Source organism: Chelonia mydas, chromosome 11 (genome assembly GCF_015237465.2).
Source record: "Chelonia mydas isolate rCheMyd1 chromosome 11, rCheMyd1.pri.v2, whole genome shotgun sequence".
Classification (NCBI taxonomy): Eukaryota; Metazoa; Chordata; order Testudines; family Cheloniidae; genus Chelonia; species Chelonia mydas.
In genome coordinates, this window is record NC_051251.2 from 21148386 (window position 1) to 21167202 (window position 18817).

At 41.6% G+C, this 18817-nt stretch overlaps 1 protein-coding gene across 1 annotated transcript in view; it reads right to left on the reverse strand.

Moving 5' to 3' along the window:
• The window catches only part of LRP1B (LDL receptor related protein 1B), a 1293242-nt gene that overhangs the window by 235823 nt on the left and 1038602 nt on the right, over positions 1-18817 (reverse strand). The window contains 2 exon segments of the mRNA XM_043525164.1: positions 4556-4641; positions 11664-11847. Of these exon segments, the coding sequence (XP_043381099.1) occupies positions 4556-4641; positions 11664-11847 (270 nt within the window).

Consider the following 18817-nt stretch of genomic DNA (forward strand, 5'->3'; position numbering starts at 1 on the left):
AACATAAAATTGGGCAAACTACCTGCTACCCCAAGAAATCCAGGCCACATGTTTCACCCCAATGCATAAACTGCACATTGCTTTCCTTGCATAGCAAATAAAACCATGGATAATCTGTCTCTCATCCCAAATTAGAAGCTGCACATTTGCTTGCCTTGTGAGTATGTCCTCCCAATTTAGAAGATTATAAGGATTTTGTTGGTTTGGATTGTAACTAATCATTGCATCTTAGAAATAATAGGAAGGAAGGTAAGTTAAAAGATATAAACTAAGGTATAACTTTGAAATATTAAAAGAAATTGCTTAAAAGAGGAGAATCCCAATTAATAATGGAAGTTAATAATTAAATAAACTCATTGAAATTAATCAAACTTTAAAAGTCTCCAATAAAAATTAAATTTGTTATACACCAAAAAGCCATCCATTGGATACCAATGGAAGCAGCAGTGAAAATAAGAGAAATGAAATCTAATGACTCACCTGACAAGTGTCCAATAGGAAGCAGACGATGGACCCCTCTAATGAGCCTGAAACTAGGTTACATAAAACTGAGGTCACCATGTGCTCAAGACAGTTGACTGGACCTGAAAGAAGCTGCAGGATCCTAAGCGCAACTAACTCCTGGACCAGCTTTGTGGAAAGGACATTCTCCCATCCCAGAGTTAACAGGATAAGAAGTGTTGAGATTTCATTTTGATTTTTTTCCCCTTTTATTCTTTATCATAAATAACTGAAGGTTATCTTTCTGAGTCTACACTCTCTAGTGAGACCTCAAAATAACCATATTTTAGATTTTAACTCCTTTATAAGTCCAAGCAAACTGACCTAGGAAAGACTGAAAATGAGAACTTTGCACAATTGTTTTTAATATTCTAAACTTGCATCTTTTGGACTAGTTCAGTCAAAGAGGAGTAAACACACATTTAAAGGGGCCTTAAAGACCAGCACATCCTTGGAAGTGTGATAAATGTGTTAGGAATTGAGAATTTATTATCATAAGTAAATGAAATAAGAAATCTTGGTAATATGCATTTTTCTTTGATATAACTGCTGAGCCTCAACTTTACTCTGTGATTATAGAATGCAAGACTGTAATGTGTATGTAGTACATACCACGGACATTGGTTGTGTTTGCATGTAAGTGATGAGCTGTTCATTGTTTTGGGTGGATTAATAAATTGTTGGTTGGCCAAGAATAAGCAAATGTCCTTATCTGAAAAATACTGTTCAAGTTAAAAGTTGACCTGAAAAGAAGCTTGCATTAAAAATAGTAAGCTAACACTCCCTGGACGCAAGAAAAAGGGATTATTCTATTAACACTTATCCAATTGGAAAATCTGATTTGTTCCTTTTCGCACTTCCATGTTGTCTTGGTTCATCCACCAATTTAGAGATGACTATATCCTGGCTGGTATCCACACTATCTTGTCTAAGTGGTGTAGCTGAAAATGGTAGACTGACTTGAACCATTCTTGCATACTGCCGAGATGCAGTCTGGCATAAAGGATCATATATGTATAAGCAGTTATGTTTCCCAGGAGCCTAAGGCAGTTCTGATCTTTGATCAACAAATAAGGGTCCTATTACAACTGGAAACCTGGCTGTGGCAGATAAGCCCTGGCTGACGTCAAGTCCAAGATCACTCCAATGAACTCTAATCTTTGTATTGATGACATGATTGATTTTTTTCTCTGTTTATATATTTTCAGGCCTAAGTGGATGAACGGATAGAGAATCCAATGGAAACTGCTCTCCACCTGCTGATGGGAGTTGTCTCATTCCAACTATTCATTCAGGTACACATGCTTGTCCCAATGGCAGAAATAGGCTGATACCACCATCATGCACTTGTTGAATAATCTTGGCATGGATAAAACATCGAAGGGTAGTATGGTGAACTGGAAGTGATCTCCTCCTACCATGAGCCTTAGGAACCTTCTGTCACCAAGGCAGATTGCAACATGAAAGTAGGCACTTGTAGGTTGAGGCACACAAACTGCCCAGATCCCAAGATGTTATATTTACAGCAAGGGACACCATACAGAACTATAATCTTTTGATGTATTTCTTTAAGTTCCAAAGGTTTAGAATGGCCCTGAGCCCCCTGTGGCTTTTGGTATCTGGAAATACCAAGAGTAACCCCCCCTGTCCCAGTGTTGAGGAGACAATTCTTGTACAGCTCCCAAATAATGTAGAGTCTGTTCTTCTTGCTTTAATACAGACTTGTGAGATGGGTCTCTGAAAAGGGACTGGGAAGGGAGGGGTGGGTGAGGACAAAAAGGGACAGATAGACCTTTCAGAATATATCCCAATTCCACTCTGCTTAGCACACCATTTGAGGTGATGGGATGCTTGCTCCAAAAGGGAAGGAAAGGGCCAGCAAGATTCAAGCTGATGTGTATGCTGTGTTTTCATTCACCACTGGCAATACCAAGAGCTCGATGTGGGGTATTGCTAGAACAGCTGGAACCTCTGGATAGTTACACTCTGTGTGGTTTCCCACAGGCATAATGAATAAAGGGGTTTGCCAAAATGAATTGCATTATCACTGCATTTATACAAAGGGCTACCTTTCCAGATATAACCAAGTGAAAATGTCCGAGATTGTAAGGATTCTCTTTCACCAGTTCCATCTGCATACCTAGAGATATAGCCATCTTTTCAGGAGCTCCTGGTAAACCTTAAAATCATCTGCTACTGGGGAAGAAGCTTTTGGGACCAGACCCTTATCTGGTGATGAGGTATTTAAGGGAGAAAAGGCAGGACTCTGTTGAGGCTGGTATTGCACCACTGTGGTAGAGAGTTGGTCTAAGGCACACTGAGAAAGGACTCTTAATTCAGTGTCTAGCAGCTGTTTGGTACTGACAACAAGTGGTCTCTCTCTACTAGACTGGAAAACCTCCCTTCTTAGTGATGTATTTCTATGCAGAAGCGGGGATCTTGATCTTGATGCTGGAGGCACCCCGAAGGCCAGCACAGACAAAGGGGAGGCTGATACAGTACCGGAGGCCAGCTATGTCTGGACCAGGTACCCCAATCTCTCAATTTCCTGCTCACTTTCAGTGAGAATGAGTTCCAGAGGATGCCCTGGATTCCCTGAAATGGGAACCACAGGAACCACTTCGGAGTTTGACGAGGAGTAAGAGTGGTGGTGTAATACTGGGAGGAGTCAGCATAGATTGGGACTGGGACTTGCATCAAGACTGCAGTAACAGAGCAGCGTGGGAGGCTTCCTAGCTACCAGTACCATGTGCGGAGGTGGAGTGGGTACCAGGGGTCTAGGTGTTGTTTATGAAGAACCTGAGGAAAATGATACCGGACCTGAGCTCATGGGCACCATGGAAGACACCAGTATCGATGCTGAAGCTTGCACCATGTGCGACAGCACCAGTAGACAGCCCTCTCTCTGAATGAATGGCAAACGTACTAACAGGCCATTCATAGTTGTGTAGGTCTCTACTGTTGTCCATAGCAGCAGATCCCTCTATGCTGCAATAAGCAGGGGTGATGGATCCACTGTTGCCACCAACAAAGTATGTGATCTCGACGGTCCTGGAATGGGTACCAGAGTCAATGTCTGAGACCCTCTGTGAGTAATTACCAGGGAGTGGGGATCCATTGGGTACGGTCTATCTTTGGTATTGGGTGGCTTATCTCTGTGGTAGAGGATTTTAAAGAAGTCAAAGACATCCTTCTTTTTTTTTTGGTTCTGAAGGCCGAGCGTGCTCAGCGAAAAGAGCAGTTTCCACGAGGATGTATTTTTTCTCTCTCCTTTTTCATTTTAGTTTCGAAGCCATGGCAACTCAGACACCACTCATGCACTTTAAACAGAGAGAGTGAGGATCAGTAACAGGCAACACTGTGTGACACCCAGAACAAGTCTTAAAGCCAGGGGACCCTGGCAGATGCTTACCCTGATAGTTGGTGATGCCTGAAGACAGCCGCTTATTCAACAATAATAATTTTTTTAAAAAAAAATCAATAAATAAGGATACAAAGTACCCAAACAAGTACCACTAACTAAGAACTAGCTAACTATATACAAATGTAGTTCACAGATAAACCAGCAATGAAAAGCACACTTCAATCATCAACAATAAGAAGGCAATGAAGGATGGGGGGGCTGGTAGTTTCACCCTGTATACCCTTGGCTTGGCAATCAAGTGAAGCCAAGGTGCAAGCATGACTGCCTCTATGGGTATTGCTATGGAAAACTCTCCAGCACCAGTGCATGAAATTTACACATTCACTCGCAGTATAATCAACATATGCAAACACTCGAAAAAGTAGACATCTCTTTGGAAAGTTGAAAGAACACACATTTTTGGATTTCAGAGTGAGTCAACAGACAATTGCCTGGATATTAATACAAATCAAAAACTCAATCAGAATAGTCATTTTAAGAAACTGTAAACATCACTATATACATGAGGTCACTGCATTATTCTGCAACACATACTATAACAGTTCTCGGATTATCTTTCTCTCAAATACATACTTTAAATAGTAATAAGAGTATTAAAATGAAACTTAGAGAATGTTACTGTGATTATACCTGTTTCAATGAAGTGTAGTTGGATCCATCAGTGCTAATTTTTCTTATTTCATGATGGTCAGCCAGAATTAAGAAAGGCTCCTCATCTAAACCACAGAAGAAAGAATATATTACATTAGGGTTTTTTAATTTATGTTATGGATATTCAGGAATATAATGCTGAAATATAGGTGGTTTGAAAAATAAAATGTTACAATGCTACAATGTTATGGATGAAAGAAATAGTTAAAACCTTCAATTGTTTCAAGTAAGATCAATGATGCAACATAAAAATGAACAAAGTATTCAATTAATATATTTTAATGTAATTTAAAATTTCTTTTGTAATACAGGAACCATATTAAAACTCATGGTAATTTGAAGTCCAAACTGAATATAAATGATATTTTATGTTATTTATCCTGAGTTTTAAATCAATCAAGTAATAAACAACAATGCAAGGTGGAAAGAGAAAAAAGGTTACTTACCTTACAGTAACTGTTCTTCGAGATGTATTGTGCACATATGCATTCCATTGTAGGTATGTGTGCATTCAGTGCATTCAAGTTGGAGACTTACCAGCAATAATACTAGGAGGCGCATGTACCCCTGTTCTCCTTGTGCTCTCAGGTGAGGGCAATAAAAGGGGCATGCTGCCCTTTTCCTCTCCATTCCTTTGCACCACTATAAGTCAATCCAAAGTAGCAGAGAAGGTGCAAGAGTCATGGAATGTACATGTAAACAACACATCTCGAAGAAGAAGAGTTACTGTAAGGTAAGTAACTGTTTTTTCTCCTTTGAGTGATTGCACACATTTACATTCTACCATAGGTGACTCAACAGCAGTTCCTTTATGGGTGGAGGAATTTTGGATAATCTTTACCAAAACTATAGTACCCACTTGCCAAAGTTGGCATTATCATGAGAGGCTTGAGTGATGGCAGAATGATTAGAAAAAGTATGCCCAGAAGACCATTTCCCACAGGGCATGTATCAGCTATTGGAACATTGCCCAAGAAAGCTGAAGCAGTGGACTGAGCTCTGGTGTAGCAAACCACTATTCTTGAGCAAGGAGAGACTTCAGTGAGCTGGTAGCAGAGTTTGATAGATTCAGAAATCTAGTGTGATATTTGCTGAGATGACTCTGGTTGACCCTTAGTTCTTTCAGCTAGGCTACAAAGACTCTGGGGAGGAAGATCTGAAAGGTCTAATGAGGTCCAAAAAACCCATCAGTACTCTATGAACATCCAACATATGGAATGCTTGCTCCTCCTTATGTGAATGGAATTTCAGCAAAAACACCGGAAGGTTACGATTCGTTTAGATAGAAGGTTGATACTACCTTAGGAACAAATTTAGGATGTGGCCTAAGGGATACCTTGTCCTCAAGAAAGACTGTAAAAGGAAGGTCAGCCATGAGAGCCTGAAGTTCTGAAACACTCCTCGTGTAAGTAATTGCTACCAAAAATACCAGTTACACAGATGACAAAGATAAAGAAGCTGTCTGCATAGGCTCTAAAGGGGAACCCATGAGTATAGAGAGAACTACACTTAAATCCCACAGAGGTACCAGAGCAGACACAGGAGGGTAAGTATTGGTTGGGCCCTTTCACAATTGAGAAAAAGAGGAGAGAAGATGTAAAACGTCTCTATTGGTGGACATAGTGCTGAAATAAAAGCCAGGTGAACTCTCATAGAACTATTCAAAGCCTGATGATTTCAGGTGCAGGAGATAGTCCAGCACACGCATAACCTCAATATGATGGAGAAATAAACTGTGGGACTGTGCCCAAACAGAAAATCTTTTCCACTTCGATGCATACCTGCTCTAGTGGATTCTTTTCTGTTGCTCATCAAGAAGGCCTAGACCTCTTGGGAGCACAATTTCTCATGAGTGCTCAGACAGAGATAATTCACACAGTAGGGTGGAGAGATCTGAGGTTCAGATGGAGAGATCTGTCCTGTTCTGTGCAGAAGTTCTATAACAAGTTGTAGAGTTATCAATGAATGGATGGACAGCTGATGTAAGATCCATGAACCAATATTGTCTTGGCTATGCTGGTGCAATGAGGCTAAATGACGCTTAATCCAGTTTCAGCTTCCTGAGCTCCACTGGAATGAGAGGAAACACATATAGGAGGTGACCAGACCAGGGAAGAAGAAAAGCATCTGTGATAGAACCTGCACTTCTGCCAGCCTCGGAGAGAAATCCCAAGCACTTGTTGAGGTTGGTCATAAACAAGTCTATTACTGGGTACCCTAGCAGTGGAAAACATGGAGGAGAATGTCTTTCTGATTGACTATTCAAGATGGGCTGTGAAAACCCCCTTGAGCAATCTGTTAGTGTGTTTCTCACTCCTGAAAAGTGAAAAGCTTTCAGGGAAACATTGTGATGAATACACAGACTCCAAAGGAGGATAGGTTCCCAGCACAGCTGAGACAATCTTGCACCTCCCTGATGTTCAGGTAGAACATACCTGTGATGTTGTCTGTGAGAACTTGCACCACCTGTTTTCTGAGGGAGGGCATAAATAGTACCAGGCCAGATGAATAGCTCTAAGTTCCAACATGTTTACATGCAGGGGAAACCTTCTGATGTGATGTTTTCCCAAGCACGGTAAAGAAGAGATAGCATTGGTACATTGTCCACTACCAAAAAGTCAAAATGATTGCTTTGAGGTCGTAGGCATCTGGTGAGAACGGCCCACCACAGTTGAAAGTGGCTAGCAACATCTAGGAGGCCTTTACCTCTTCTTGGGAGGGATATTGTGGACTCGGTTGGAAAGAGGGTGTACAATAATACTGTGACCTAACTTGGTTCATTTTTGTAGCTGGAGTGTAAACTCATGAAGAGGTGCATGGTATCACCCATTTTTGTAGAAAATAGTTTAGACCCTTCAGATGGTAAGTCCTCTCTTGTGATGTGCATGCTCCTTTGGGATGTCCAAAGCCTGCAGCCAGGAAGTATGCTGCATAGAGACTGCAGTGGCCATGGAGCATGAGGCAGTATCAGCTGCTCTGTTGCTGCCTGAAGGGATGTTCACACTATAAGATGTCCCTTAGACTCTAATGCTAAAAACTGGTCACGAAATTCCTCTGACAGTTTATCAGAGAACTTGGAAATAGCAGAGAAATTAATAAAGTTATATTTAGTTAAAAGAGCCTGGTTATCGGAAACTGGCTTTTGTAGTGTAGCAGTGGAATAGACTTTACAGCTGTATAAATCTAACTTTTTAAGCTCCATATCTTTTGGACTGGACTTAGGATGGTTTTGGCAAGGCTGCTCATTACCAGGTCCTACTGCCAGAGAATCAGGAACTGGATGAGTAAAGAAATGCTCAAACCCTTGCTGAGGATCCTGGAATAGAGGCTGGAGTCTGTCAGAGAGTCTTTGCTGGCCATAACAAGGCCTCAATAATGGGAAGGCCAAATTTTCCTAGAGTAGAAGTCTGCAAAATATCCAGGAGAGTGCAGATTTTTCTGCACAGTCTTTACCTGCACTCACAGAGAAGTAACCATCCTTCCCATGAGATCCTGGAAGACTTTAAAAATCCTCCGGGGTGGGAGTGAATGGGAGAGATGTTGATTCCAGGGTAACGGCTTCATCTGGTGAGGAAGAAGGAATGTGAGAAGAGGCACTAAAGGCTCCTCTAGTAATTCACCCTCCTCCATGTCAGAATCCATGACAGTGGGTTGAGGGATAGGTGCAGGATACTGAAAAGATGTCTCATACACTGAGAGTTGGGGAGACATTCTCCCAGGAAGTGAATGAGACGGAGGTCTAAAATCCCTTGGTGCAGCCCAAGACCAATATGGCCATGGAGTCGTGGGGGACCCCAAGCTGCAACTTTCCTGCATGAGAACCAGACCTTGATCCTTAGACCTGATAATGGAAGATCTAAAGAAAGAGCTGAAGGGTCTTGGAAGACAGACAGGTACTTCCCCTTCCGATCCCATAGAAGATACATAAGCCTCTTCATGGTAGTGGGTAGTTGTTTCCATAGGTGTTCTTGTGGCTGATATGTGGGATATCAGGGTTAGTAAAAGATACAGGTTGGAGTGGCCGAAAAGCTGATGAAGTGGTCAGCACCAGCAGTGCTGGAATAAACACAGTCAGCGCTAACTGCATCAACGGAGCTGAATGGATGGTCAGTGCCGGTTGCACCATTGGTGCCAGGCATGCCGATGGTGCCAAGTGAGATATCGGTGCTGGGTGCACTGGCAGAGGGGATTTTGTAGTCAGTATCAGTTCAGTAAATACCAGAGCCATCTGCAGTAGAGAGGGTCAGGCAGGGAAAAACAAAGAAGTTCCCTTGCTGCTAGGAAGGCCTGAGGAATAGAAGCCACCCCAGTTGAATGTATTAGTTCTGACAGTGCCAACAACGGTGGAGGGTCCAGAGACCAATGGGAAGGCCCTGGAACAGGTGAAGATACTGGCCTCAATGGCCCACATGGAACAACTGAACACTTCGATTTGTGAGGTTTCAAATTGGTACCAGAGGACTTACCCGATGACTGTTTCGGAGAAGACCAAGACTTAGAGGTCTTGTCAGAGTCTGAATGTTTAGATCTCTTCAACCTAGATAAAGAAGAGGAAGCATGACATTCACTCCCAGATTTATGTCTGGAGTCAGAAGAATATGGAGGAACACTCTGACTTGACCCAGAGTCACGAGGGTCATGATCAGGACTCAGCTCAGATGCAGGTTATGTCACCTCCTTCATGAGGTGACCCTTAAGGCAACAGTCTCTCTAATTCTTAGTGTGGATGGGAAAAGAGGTATAAATAAGACATTTGTCCCTCTCATTTCCCTCACCCAAACAAATCAAACAACTTTTGTGCCTATCCATGACAGGGATAACAGCCCTGCACATGGCACATTGTTTAAAACCAGAGAATCTTTTCATAATAAATCCTCCAGGTGTAATAAGTATAGCTAAAATAACTACACTGTACTATACTTACTACAAAAACTGTATACAGGTAAGTTTTCAAAAGCTGGCTGACCAAAGTTAAAGCCACCAGGAGTTCCAACTCTTGCTATGGATAGATATAAGGAACTAACAGGGAGCCGACAGACATACTCATTTTATTCCTGACAGCATGAAGAGAGAGACGGCACATTTGCCTCCTAGTGAAACTGCTGTGCACTGGGTGCACAAACATCTACAATGGGAATGTATATGTGCACAATTACTCGAAGGAGCAATTTTCAAATTCTGCAAATAGTTTTTATACTATAGGTAAGACTAATACCATTAACTGTGTTAAACTGATAATATATATTTTTTAAGGTTCAGTAAATACTTGTAATGCTGTTTTATCACTATAGAGTATATCATATGCTGCTGTTGCAAACAAAAGGCAATTTGATCGTGGCATATCATTTGAAATTTGCAGAGATTTTCATAGTGTGAGTAAATCTAAAAAAAATCCCATGTCTCTGACAAAACTAAATTAATTACTATTAGACTTAAATCAGTTTTGTTTTTCTCATAGTTTCCCCAGGTTTCTTCATTTTCTCCTGGTTATCCACTGTTTTATCATGCCCTGCAGTAAAATCTCACTTTCTGTCTTTATTATTGCTATATTATCAATGAAAGTGTTTGAAGATAAACTGGAGGATAAATACAGAATAATTATAAGAATGACAAATATAATTTAACACTTTATATTAACTCTTTATACACTGTGCTAAAATGATGTGCTGTACAGTGGACACCCATTTCAGCTATTTTAGCTAATACTTCATACATTCTGCATACATTTCAAACTTAACATAGGACATTCTCCAGTTCTTTGATGGTCTGAGATGTCACCTTCAGGACAGGCTAATTTAGTGTGTTGTGGAGACAGGCTGCTATGGGGGGCTAAAGAGGCCAGGTTAGGATTTCTGGGTGGACTCAATAGCAGCTGGAAAAGCCTCTCACAGGCTGGGAATGACTCTTACCACAGCCAGCCTTGCTCCAACATGAACAGCTGCCAATTTAAGTTTGAGAACTTTTTCATTAACACTTTGAAATCTTTACATATTTCAGCTCCAGAATGTATCTCAGATCCTATCTCCTATTTTAGGCTCCACTCCTTCCTCTCATCTGACTGCTCTGTGTCCTGTAAATGTGCAAGTGAGGTAAGGGATAGGAGACAAGAAAGTCAGATTCCATCTCTCTGCTCTGCCTCTTCAGCTTCCTCCTCCCATTATTCATGGAAGCAGCAGGAACAAGGGTCTCAGAGATACAAGGGTCTCACTGAGACAGAAAGTGGCCTACTGTTGGAAAAAAAACAGGCCTGCAGGGAGTGCCAGGGAGTTAAGAGAATTTCCAGAGGAGGAGCCCAGCAGAAGAAGAATGGAGTGTGCTTTGTTTGTGCATGGGAGATGGCTTGTAACTGGTAGAGTCTCCTACTCCTAATTCCCCCTTGAACTCCTGCTCCTCAGGAAACTGACACTGTGCAATCCTGATGGTTGAAATAAGTCAGGAAGGAACACGTATAGGACACAAAGAGATAATTAAGCTAAGTCCTTATATTTACTGTGCATACCATTTCAAACAGTCCATTTTGCACTATGGCAGGAGATAATGTGATAGTACAATAAGAACAGTGAATTGGGCATTTTTTATGCAAAGATCAGAAACACCATATAATTTTCTTTTATCCTCTTTTTTTCCATGCTTAACTTATTAGACAGGCTTAATGCATTAATGTCAGCAAGCTATTCTAAAAATGAAAATAAATAAATAGAATAAAATAATGCAGCAGCAGCAGGCTTTTTAATATTGCACACTACACCTTTTATGATTACCATGTGACTGAGCAGCAGGCAATATAAGGTGATGTGGTTTTTTTATGCTTCTGAAATTTCCCAGTGCCTAGTGCACACTTAATAATTCACAGTATCATAATGAACTGTAATTATCCACATAGAATCCTGCGTGTGGATTCTACAATAAAAGTAGAAATTATTCTCACATCCAGACACCTTGCACTGAATTCAGATTTCTGTTTCTGACTGAAAAGGATGCTTTAAACCATCTTTCTAGTCATTACAGAAGCTGAAACACAGATTTCCAAGTTAAAGCTTTTCACAGACAATTTTGGTTATATTTGTGTATAAATAAAATGTGATACCTGAAAGAGATTTACAGCCATTGAGGTTATCAGGTTGTGTTTCATACCCATCTGCACACAAGCATTTGTAAGTTCCGTATGTATTGATGCATTGCTGGCTACAGGGAAATCCAGATGAACATTCATCAATGTCTACACATATTTTGCCATCATCCTTGAGCCGGAATCCAGGCCAGCATTTGCACTGGGAAAGAAAAACAAGAACACTCATTTTTTATTATTGTTGGTGTCTTTCTGTTTGGCATAAACTTACTAAGAATAGCTTAAAAATTAGAAATCGAAGACAGAGTAGTCTGGCACCACCAACCTTTCAGCAATGACACAACTTTGAAATAATCTTTTTTGACCTACTGTTTTAACTTCAGGTAACTTTCTATGTAACAGGAATTTATCAAATGGCACATTAGAGATGTTTGTTGGAGAATTGTCCTACTGAAGTGAAACTACCAAAATTTGCTTTTTCCAGTTTAACAAAATGTTAGGCCTTCCTCCCTTTCTATTCAGCTATGACCATATGACAAAATTAACACTTAGAATGAACAAGAACACTAGAGTGTAAAGTTCTAAAGAAAGTACGGTTACTTACCCTAGTCCTGTGGTTATTAAAGATGTGCTCAAGATTGGATTCTTTTGGCCAGCAGTGTCCATTTGGGCTGTGACTATGCCATAGGACCCTTTGTCTTCCCCACTTCCTCACTGCCCAAAAAGATAAAGGATGAACTGCATCCAACTGTCCTTCAATTCCTTCACCAATAAAACATCAGGACTCCATAGCAGTAGGGAAGGAGGGTGGGCTGTGGAATGCATGTGAATGCCACATCTCAGAGAAACAGGTACTATAGGGTAAGTAACTATTCTTTCTTCTTCGATTGACTGTTCCCATGCATTTCACTTCTGGTGACTTGCAAGCAGTGACCCCATAGACAGGAGGCTCATGCTCTGTGTCTATTTAAATAGTGATTGCGGGTCAGCTATGTCAAAGCAAGTATTTCATCTTGATGTCTTGCGTAGGAAATAGCGTTTTGTGAAAATATGGACTAATCCCCATGTAAGTACCCTTCAAATTTCAGAAATTGGTCAGCTTCCTAGGGAAGGAGCAGAAGCTGCCAGTGATGTGGACTATAACCTGCATGGAAGGATCTAATCTAAGTCACTCACAGCATGATATGATGTAATTAAATATCCATTTAGACAGTTTCTGGGTTGATATTGTCAGACCTTTAATCCTATCTGCAGACTCTACAAATAGTCTAGGGAAGTTCTTGCATGGTTTTGTCCTATCCAGGTAAAGTGAAAGAGCCCTAATTACATTCACTGTGGGCAGCTTGGCTTCCCCCTGCTTGAAGTATGGCTTGGGAAAGAAAACTGGCAGTTGAATTATCTGATTCAAATGAAAGTCAAATGATCTTTGGTAAAAACTTCAGTTGAGGCCTAAGGATCACCTTGTACATAAAGAACACTGTGTAAGGTAAACCAGTCATAAATATCATATTGTTGAAGGCAGGGCCCATTAACTCAGATAAGACTATATTTAGATTCCAGGAAAGAAGGAGGTCATAGATTGTGGGAAACACATGAATTAGGCCCTTTAGAAATCTAGCAATTGTAGGGTGGGAAAAAATGATGTGACCTTGGATGGGGAAAAGGTAAGGTGTTACTGATACTAAGTGCACTCTTATAGAGTTGATGGACAGCCCTAAGTACTTTAGAGATAAAAGGGTAGTCAGGAATCAGGGTATCTGAAGGAAACAGATAGTGTTGTGTGCCCAAATAAAGAATCTATTCTACCTGGCTGAAGAGAATCCTTCCTGTAGGTTGACATTACTGTTGTGCTGTCAGTCAGGATTTGTCTATTAGTCCACATAACACAGGAAGAGACACTGTGGAGGCTAGTTATTTATATAAAGGGCAATCTCTTCTACAGTCTAGAGGCCTTGGGTCTGCAGATGGTCCAGATGAGCTCCCCACCCAAGCATGGAAGCATCTGTCTCCAGTATCTTGGTGAAAAGAGGTGGAGAAACATTTGCAAACCTTGAGAGGGTGTTTCCACCAATTTCACAATGAGAGTACTTCTCAAGGGACCTGAATCCTCATGTCTAATGTTTGTTGGGTAAATATACAAATTTCAACCACCCTTGCGTGCAGCATAAGTGAAGTCTGGCTTGCTGTGTGACATACGTGCAGAAGGCCACATGACCGAGAAGTCTGAGAAAGACTCTTGCTGAAGATTAAGGGTGAGCATCAGCTGGCTGATGAGATCTACTGTAGTACTGAATGTGTCCTGTGGCAGACAGACTCTTGCTTTGTAGACTTAGCGCTGCCCCCATGAATTCTATTCTTTGGGTGGGTAACAGTGATTTTTTTCCTTATTGATCCCAAAACCCAGGGTGGTGAAAAGTTGTAGGAACAAGTGAAAGGAGTTGTTCAGCTGTTGTGGTGATCTTCCTCCAGTGAGGGAGGAGGAGTTGTTCAACTGTTGAGGTGAGGGACACCTGGATTCCTCACTTTCTTAGTGAGCCACTATGACAGCCAAGCATTTGGTAAACACACTAGTCCTTGGTGCTGTTGAAAGACTGAAGGACAGGATTCTCACTTGGAATCTCAGGTATTTTCTGTTTGCTGGGTGAATTGGTATGTAAATACAAGCATCTTATAAACTGAGAACCATGAACCGGTCCTGGGAAGCTAAGGATGGGATTATACAGGGTAGAGATACCATGCTGAATTTAAAGCCATGGATGAAGGTGTTGCATCACCTCTAATCCAGGATTAGGCACCAGCCTCCCTGCCCTCCCCCAACACACACACCTTCTTTTGCAGAATTAGAAAATGATGAAAATAAAATACTTCCCTCTGAACTCCAGAGATGGTGTGATTCCAGACCTCCTGAAAATAAAAAAAAGGCAACTGCCAAAGGGGGTGGGGGAAGGGAAATGGTTCTCAACTATAGCATCAAATTTGCTACCTAGAGTTGGACTCAGAATGAGTGGTTGTACAGAAAGTGACAGGGTCTCCATTGATGAAATCTACTTTTTTTTCTGGGTGATGCAAGGGTCTTATCTCTGTATAATGGAAGGAAAAAGGTCTCTGCCTGGAAGGACCTTGTGGTCTGACCGGTTTTCTCCTAGGTGTTGGCATACAGATGCCCAAGAGGCAAAAAGTAGCTTGCAAATTTTTTAATGCATGCAAGGCTTCATTAATCTTCTTGTTGAACAGGTCACAGCCTTCAAATGTGAGGTCCTCAATCACCATCTGTACCTTCTTTGGTATTTCTGCAGACTGCAAACATGAAGCCCATGGATGTGGCCAATGATTGTACTGCCATGTCTCATGCATCTAATGCCACCTGAATAGAAGTGCAGGCCACTAGCTGACCCCCAATAGGGTTACCAGATAGCAAGTGTGAAAAATCAGAATGGGGGTGGGGAGTAATAGGCACCTACACAAGACAAAGCCCCAAATATCGGGACTGTTCCTATTAAATAGGGACATCTGGTCACCCTAACCCCCGATAATAACAGATTTCAATTCTTCCCTGTTGTTTTGAGTGTAGTTTTTTTTTTAAACAAAAGTATGATATCTTGTCCCAATTTAGGTATTCACATTTTGCTAAGAGGGCCTACTAATTAGCAATGCACATCTGGAAATGCAGAAGTGTCGTTCTTCCTGCTGAATAAATCTAATTTTTTGGATACTTGTCTCTTAGAGTTGTTTTCAGTGGCTCTTGTTGTCTGGATTCCTAATGAATAGCAGCTACCACCAAGGATCCTGGGAGTAGGTGAGTGTCGGAATACTCAAAGCCAGCTAAAGGTGGATGATAGTGTCACTCTGCCACAGATAGAGGGGTCTGCCAAAGGTGTTTTGCTGGCACTTGTAGCCCCTCCGTAATTGGAATGGACGATCTTCCAGGCACTGATGTGTATACAATGTCAACCAGCCTGGGCAACTCTCCTGGCACTACTATTTCTACAGAGATTTCCAGGGTATTTGCCAGTTGGCACAGAAGTTCTTGCAATATCTTGTAAACATCTGGCTGATTAGAAGTAGTGGGCACTACTGCCTCATCTGGGGAGGAGGAGGAGATAGCTGCTGAAATTATCTGTTCCTCAGCTTGCAGGTGTTGGTCTTCACTTTCCTGCTTTTCTTGCTGAACAGAGTGAGTGAGTGCCACCTCTGCCTCTTGAATAACCCTACGGGATTTTGCAGAGGAGGAATGTCTAGGTAAAGGTTGGTTTTCTTGCTGGCTGCATGCCCCAAGAAGCCCAGTAGGGCCATGATTTAACATTATAGGAGTAAGGGACTGTGGGCATTGTGGGGGATGTACCATGATGAGTGCTTTTCCTTAGAATCCCTATGCCCACGCCTGTAGTATTTGGTCCTAAACTCTGCCCAACTAGGGGAGGTCTTATGAATAGGATTGAAGTGAGTGAGTAGAGGATGCCTCCCTGCTGTGCTCCAAAGGGAAGAAAGAAATGGAATACTTCTCCTCTAGAGGCCAGGGTCTCAGGCGAACTCAGTGTCACCCACAGTTGATGCTGAAGAGGTGCTTGGTATGGTAATGGTGGTTGCCGTCAGTACTATAGACAGCACTTTGTGGTACAATGGTAGATACTCAGGCTGTGCAGTCACCTTACAAAGTTCAGTGTTGACAAAGTTGGTGCTGAGAGCAAGTGTACTGGGATTACGGGTACTGGGTGTATGATGTCAGTACTGAGGGGTCAGGAACAAAGGAGGTAGAGAGCACGGCTCAAGACAGTACTATTGCTAGGTGACCAGGGTCTGTCAGACTATCAGAGTTACGTGATTTAGACTGTGAACTGCTATTTATTGAGCACCTTCAGGTGATCTATGCCCCTTTTTACTAGAATGTGAGGAAGTTGACCTGGATTTATGCTCTTTAAAGGAACGGTGTTTCTTCGTACCATTTTAGCTGACTGGATGGAGGAGGACTTAGTTGATTTGCCTTTCTTTCATCAGAAAGCGCAGGAATTCAGACTTGAGTCACAGAAGCTCACAGAAACACTTAGGGATGAAGCCTGTTCAGGCCTGGTTGCGTCTTTTACTCAGGATCTGAGACGGCTCTCTTCAAGTTCTCCGGGAATAATGGTTTAAGTCAAGCTTCTCTTATCTTTTGAGTTATTTTCAATAAGAAATGACAAATGGAACACCTATTGGGGATATACCCTTCCTGAGGCAAAATACAAAATGCACTATGAGTTCCCACCATGCAGCAGAATAGTCACAATACAAGAAAGGTAGCCATGTTAGTCTGTATCAGCAAAAACAATGAGGAGTACTTGTGGCACCTTATAGACTAACAAATTTATGTGGGCATAAGCTTTCATGGGCTAAAACACATGAAGTGGGATTCAATAAGGGCCACACTTCTTCCTGGCATGGAGATGCCACTGCCTCCCTTTCCCTCCTCTTCCAACTGGGGGTTGCCATCTCTCCCCTTGTGATTTTTTTCTTTAGCTCTCTAACGAAAAAAAATGTCTCCTACATTTTAAGGTAAAACAACTGTCCTAACAAAGAATCCTTTAACCTCACTTGGCCTTTACTGGGACACAATTTCTTTCAACCCATCCCCAGGTTCAACAGTTTATCAGCAGCAAATGTTTCCTTTTCTACTCAGTGCAGTGCTTTCTGCACCATTACTCTAGGTAGCAATGCAGGGATGTCGGGAAGCCCTCTACCTTGGACTCCAACTCCTTGACTCTAATGAGTGAAGTAGCTCTCTACTTCAGACATCAAGCTCTGCTTCAGACTCCAGGGCTACTTCCTGCAATTGACTGGTTTGCCTTTTAGGCCCTCACCATAGCACCTTCTCAGACAGTCGTACACTGCTTCTTCCCAGGCCTTCCCCAGGACTCTTCAGGTTAAACTCTTGCTCTTCCCCAGGCCTTTCCCAGATCCCCTTTGAAGAGGTTAGCTGCAGATCTTCTCCACCCTTAGTCTCTCCCTACTGAGTGCAGACTGTCTCTATGGATAGGTGCTACTTGCTTTCCTTTAATCACATGACCCTTCACAGTCATGTTCTCCCGAAATTCTCAATCCCATGATTTGGGAGGTAAATCTGGCACATGTGAAACTTAGTTCTATCTCCCTTAAAGGGGGCATCTTATCCTGTGACATGAGATTTCCCTGCCAGAAAATATCTGTTGATGCCTCAGGCTTATGACTATAAACTTCATTTCACATGGCAAACACTTCCCAAGTGGTGGAGAGGCGGCTATCTCAATTTAGCAGATCCCCAGAGGTTAAAGATTAGAATTTTCAGGTGGCCAAGAGTCTTTCAGGTTTGAACTCCATTCTCTGGTTCATGTGTGAAATCACATATGACATAATCTGCTTGACTTCTGTAGCCATGTCTGCCACAGTGGCAGGAAAATGATTCCTGTGACTAAAACAATAGACAGAAGAGCCCTCCTCCAACCACAGAAAAACAGCCTGACCATTCAACGGAGGATTTTCTTTTCCATAAGGAGTTGGAGATGCTCTAAAATTCCTTAGCTGATTCAGAGAACCAAGGTCTACCTTATGAGTGGCCCCAAGTTCGCAGTTCAACAGGAGCTGATTCAAGTAGAGAAGAACCTACCATCCACGGAAAAGGGAATGAAACTAATTCAATAAGGCAGACTTGTCATTATAAAACAAGAGGAAACAAACTTGGGAATCCATTCAAATGTTAAACAATCATTCTGAAGGTACAAAGGTCCATTGGGGAAGAGTGAAGAATTTCTTGGAATTTGGGCCAAAATAACATTCAACCAATGGGTCCTAGACATGGAAGTATAAAGATATATAATTAAGTTTATCAAATGCACCAGCATCTTGTTCATTCTATTAATGAGCAAAATTCATGAGCAAAGTTGCGTGCACACAAATGGAGGGCACATTTTGAAATTTTGTCCATTACAGTGCATTGTTCAATTTTTCTTTGTTAATGGAGTCACTATTTCAATCAACTTGGGAAAAGTTTACTATTTGTATTATTTACTATTGGAGGCATGGTCTTATAAGCAATTCTCAAATCATTTGTGTGTTTTGTACATCAGCATGATTTGTTTGGGTTTTTGTAAGTGCTGTATCTTTTGGACTTTTGTTATTGTAGGTTCATCTTCATCACCTTTTAAGTAAAATATTCAAGTATT